Source organism: Primulina tabacum, chromosome 14, assembly GCF_025594145.1.
Source record: "Primulina tabacum isolate GXHZ01 chromosome 14, ASM2559414v2, whole genome shotgun sequence".
Lineage (NCBI taxonomy): Eukaryota > Viridiplantae > Streptophyta > Magnoliopsida > Lamiales > Gesneriaceae > Primulina > Primulina tabacum.
This window is the reverse complement of record NC_134563.1, coordinates 32332652-32337799: the sequence shown is the minus strand read 5'-3', so window position 1 is coordinate 32337799 and position 5148 is coordinate 32332652. Positions and strand designations below refer to the sequence as shown.

At 32.0% G+C, this 5148-nt stretch overlaps 1 protein-coding gene across 1 annotated transcript; it reads left to right on the top strand.

The window, feature by feature from the left end:
- The first annotated feature begins 2365 nt into the window (after window positions 1-2365).
- Window positions 2366-5148, top strand: LOC142524966 (vesicle-associated protein 2-1-like). Its single transcript, XM_075629132.1, has 7 exons — window positions 2366-2568; window positions 3035-3105; window positions 3236-3317; window positions 3646-3761; window positions 4052-4171; window positions 4367-4441; window positions 4767-5148. Exons 1-7 carry the CDS (start codon window positions 2514-2516, stop codon window positions 4890-4892), a joined length of 645 nt encoding a protein of 214 aa, XP_075485247.1. The 5' UTR covers window positions 2366-2513; the 3' UTR covers window positions 4893-5148.

Genomic DNA, 5148 nt, shown 5'->3' with positions numbered 1-5148 from the left:
ATGTCCTGGAGTACCACATCTGAAACAAGAAATTTCAAATCTTTTTGAGTGATTCTCATTAATACTCATATTTTCATGATGCCTTTTCTGTGGATGGTTTGGGACGTTCTTTTGAGATGAGTTATAAAAGTAACTATCTCGATTATTTTCAAAACCACGGCCGCGTCCACGACCACGACCACTTCCACGTCCACGTCCACGACCACGACCTCGATTTCGTCGTCGACCAAAATCTTGTCTATAACTTTGATTTTGGTTTCCAGAGTTAAATTCATTTTTGTTTACTACATTTACTTCAGGAAATGCCGTTGAACCAGTGGGTCGTGCCTGATGATTTCTCATTAGCAGCTCATTATTTTTTTTCTGCCACCAGGAGACAGGCGATAAGTTCAGAATATCTCGAAAATCCACGCACTCTATATTGTTGTTGTAGAGTTATATTCGATGCGTGAAAAGTGAAAAATGTTTTTTCAAGCATTTCCATTTCAGTAATCTCATGCCCACAGAATTTCAATTGCGAGATTATTCTATACATCGCCGAGTTATAATCACTGACTTTTTTAAAATCTTGGAATCTCAACGTATTCCATTCATCCCGGGCGGTCGGAAGTATAACTTCCCTTATATGTTCGAATCTTTCTTTTAATCCCTTCCACAAAGCCATGGGATCTTTTTCAATTAGATATTCACATTTCAATCCCTCGTCGAGATGTCGACGCCAAAATATCATGGCTTTTGCCTTTTCTTGGGATGTCGATATGCCATTTTCTTTTATGGTCTCACTTAAACCCAATGACTCAAGATGCATTTCTACATCGAGAGTCCATGGCATATAATTTTTCCCCGTAATATCAAGAGCAATGAATTCGAGCTTTGTCAAGTTTGACATGGTGGTACTAAAAAAAATTACGATGCATTTTATTAGTTAATGAATATTGCAATACAAAGTAATGGATAAACAACAAGTACAAGAATTTGTAAAAATAAAGAAAACACACGAGGAGGATATTCTCCAATAAATACAAGACTCGTGAGTATGATAACCAAAATAATTAAAAATATCCTTGAGAAAGCCATCTTATTTTTTCTTTGAAAATTTGATGAAGAATAATTTTTAGAGAAGAAGTGAAAGTTTGAGTGATTGAATGTGTTTGTGAGATCATATTTATAGGGCAAAAACTAGCCGTTTTGTTACCGTTTATGACCGTTGGTGTACAAAAAATAAATGTATGCATTTGTATAATTTTATGGTAATAATATGATGTATATAATATTAGTCATGTTTAAATAATTATGTATATCATATCACATTATTATAATGCGTTGTCACAAGTTATTTTGTTTAAAAACCTTATAGGCTTTTATACTTGTCGTATCCCTTACCGGGAGTGTGGGATGTCGTCTTAACATCCTCCCAGGATTTATAACAAGTTTTTGAAAAATTTATTTTTATTATTTCTGAATAACATTATATTATATATTAAATATATACACAATAAATAAATAACAGTAAAATAAATATTCTTACTTTTGTTACCTTTTTCTTCTGTTTGGAGCTTGGAAAAGCATGGAGAACTTTTAGAGCTTCGTGCTGATAACGTGTTATGAAAAAATAAAAATTTATGGTAAAAAGTAAAAATCTCAAATTTTCAAAATTTACCAAACTACACACTTTATAAAATTTTTCTCTCTCAACTCAATTGTGTATTTCTTCACAAATGGTGAGGCTATTTATAGAATTTTTTTACAAATAATCCAAAAATAAAATACATCATTACCTACATCATCACACACTAATTTTCAATATTTACAACTCTTATTTTCAACATTCAAATATTTAACATTCAAATATTCAATACACATATTTTAAATATTATTTTTCAACAAAACGTAATATTAAAATTTAAAAGGCTAATATTACGATTTTAGTGTAGCAACATTTATCATTGAGTTATACCAAATATCTTAAATCAAATCTCATGAATGAGCCATGTGTGAATATACAATTTTGATATGTTTTATCGCATCTGACAGGTGAATGACACTTTATTGATAGACACAAAGATGTGTACGGTTGATGGACAAGATAAATATATATTCACATGTACATATATATGTGTGTATTTTTTTTTTATTCGGTGTGTGTAATTAATTTTTTGTCATTAGAACATTCCGATCACACAAACAAAAACACCTGTCCATTTATTGCACAGATGGATAATAATTATCCAATCATAAAAGTTATTTTAGTTTATCCCTATCCTGTCCTGGCCCCTCCATACGCTAATGAAAAAGCTAAAAATAGCAGAAAAGAAATCGCATTACTCTCAGCAATTTTTGAGGAGGGCGTAATTCATTTTCCGCCATCCATGCATTATATTCTACTTGATCCTTATTTCTCGTCTCTTTGATCATTAGCTCTTACGTACAGGCTCTCTTTGTTTTCTTTATTTTTTTTATTCCATCTGATCTTTGCTTGAATCACTCACGCTTCATTTTGTTATTCTGCTACGATGACTGTTGCCAAGCAATTGGTCTCTGTGCGACCGGAGGAGCTCAGATTTCAATGTACTGTTCTCCTTCTTCGATCATTTTTTTAAAATTATTATTATTCTTATTTTTTTATGGAATTATTATTATTATTATTAGGAAAGTTGTTATTATGGATTATATTATTAAGTTAACTAATTCCACTAAAAAGTCTGGAGCACGAGGGACTATTATTCATGCTAGCTAATTAAGGATCCCAGGCATTGTGTTTCTAAATGTATGTTGCATGAGAATCAGGACATGAAATATGTCGAGCTAGCTAGTTTCATGATCCATTCGGTTCGAGTTTGATTGTTATGGTGTTAGATTTATTACACGATTCTTCGAAAATTCTTGAACTGTCTTGTGGTCTTTTTGTTATTATCATCATTTTATAGATTTAGACAGATACATGTGTGTTGATTAGAGCAATTGTGTTTCTAAACGTTCGTTATCGATTTTGTTTGATTCATTTTTTAAAAAAAATAAAAATTCTTTTTATCAGTTGAATTGGAGCAACAAAGTTATTGTGATCTTAAAGTTACAAACAACACAGAGCACCATGTTGCATTCAAGGTATTATTATGATTCTCGTTCTCGATCAGATTATTCTGAAATTTGAAATTTTGTACCATATCTCAAATTTCCATATTATGTAAAGTTACTTTATCCTCAACCCATAATATTTATTTATATTTTGGTTCAGGTGAAAACAACCTCTCCAAAGAAATATTACGTGAGACCAAACACAGGTGTAATTCATCCATGGGATTCGTGTGTCATAAGAGGTGATTCTTATTACTTTTTTACACTTGGCGATTAATTTATGATAAAATTTGTAATAGATTTCACGTTTGTATATTTGATTTTTCGTAGCGATAAGTCGATTATATATACTTTTTTTCCACAGCAAAGAAGAATACGAAATAATTGATGCATTATAAGAGACAAATACGAAAATGCTATTTGCTAGCAATTTTGATGATAATCAAAATTAATACATTAATTAATGACAACAATTGAAAATTTATGGCATAAAAATAGTTTCAAAGCTATGTTATTATTGATATTTGTATATGTAAATATCATGTAATGTTGATGTATTGTATTGTTCAGTTACTCTTCAAGCTCAGAAGGAGTATCCTCCAGAAATGCAATGCAAAGACAAATTTCTCCTTCAAAGCACTGTCCTGCCTCCAAATACAGAAGTGGATGATCTTCCACCAGATACTGTAAGTACTTAATTCCAGATTCCTACACCAAAGGAACTGATCATTATGCTCGAATAAAAATATAAAATTAATTGGGATTTAATAATCGTCTCTGCTATGAGATTGATTGAAACGTGGTGCTTGAGCTGCGTTACACAGTTTAAAATACTAGAGTTTCACTGTAAACATCAACTATAGATCCTAGCAATCCCATCTATTAATTTGTCTCGCTCGACTGAAGTTGTTCGTCTCGTCTATGCATGTGTGGGTACATGAGCTGGTTTTTGTAATGGGAATTTTGAATGCAACAGTTCAACAAAGAGGGTGCAAAAACATTAGAGGAATGCAAGCTTAGAGTTGCGTACATGCCTCCTCACACGGCTTCTGAGAAATTAGATGATGGAATTAAAGAAACGTTCAGTTCCAATCCAGTAAGTTCAAATTTAAGTATTTATCTTCTTCTTCTTTTTCCTTTGTACCACATTTAAGATAGATAGTTAATAATTACATATTTATTCCATACAAGATCGTAATATTTATCCCAATTCCCAAGAAGAACTTACTTTTTGATAGGTTCAATGTTACGTAGATTAATTTGTGAGTGATCGTGCATGGTCTGCGTGTAGGACCAGGTCCTACAACGGCTTCAGGATGAGAGGGATAAAGCTGTTAGGCAAACTCAACTGCTCCGACAAGACCTGGTTTGTACTAAATATTCCTATGTTTCTTGCTCTTGTAGTTAGTTGACTTGTCATTGGATTAAAGATAAAATTTTAGGGCATATATAGATTCGAATACCTTTTACGTTTATTTTCTTACTTGGGATTTTAAAGGAGAAATCCACTTTCGTTTCAAGAACAGATAATTTTAGGGGAAGTTTTTTATAAGATCTTATTATGTGTGTGTGTGTGTGTGTGTGTGTGTGTTTTTGTTTAAATAATGAGGAGAAATCTAATTTTTTTCAAATAAAACACACAGTGATCATAATTTCTTCTTAAAATTTCGCTTCGTCTTCTCGCCTTGCAGGAAATTCTTAAGACACAAAGAAATCGGAGAACTGTTGAAGGGTTCTCTGTCAAATTTTCGATGCTGGTGGGACTCATAGGAATCACAGCAGGATTCCTTTTAAAATTATTGCTGTCCACGGATTAAAGCAAAATCTCACCTTAATTATTCTGGATTATGTGGTTTATAGTCACCCTGTGAAAAAAGATCCATGGGTCTGGTTTATTTTTCGTTTACTCTTCTGTATAAATTATTTTTTTCGTGAGCATAATCATTCACTTATCCTTTTAATATTAGCAAATTATGTACCCAAATTTTTCCAAAATGCGATAAACCACATATAATGAACATGATTCTCACCTGGACGATCTCAGAAGCATATCAGCCTTAAGAAAATTCTGTA

Excerpts from the sequence above, each read along its gene's own strand:
- LOC142524966 (XM_075629132.1), top strand. The coding sequence starts at position 2,514 with ATGACTGTTGCCAAGCAATTGGTCTCTGTGCGACCGGAGGAGCTCAGA. Across the intron at positions 4,172-4,366 it reads AAACGTTCAGTTCCAATCCA|GACCAGGTCCTACAACGGCT; the intron begins GTAAGTTCAAAT and ends GTCTGCGTGTAG. Across the intron at positions 4,442-4,766 it reads AACTGCTCCGACAAGACCTG|GAAATTCTTAAGACACAAAG; the intron begins GTTTGTACTAAA and ends CTCGCCTTGCAG.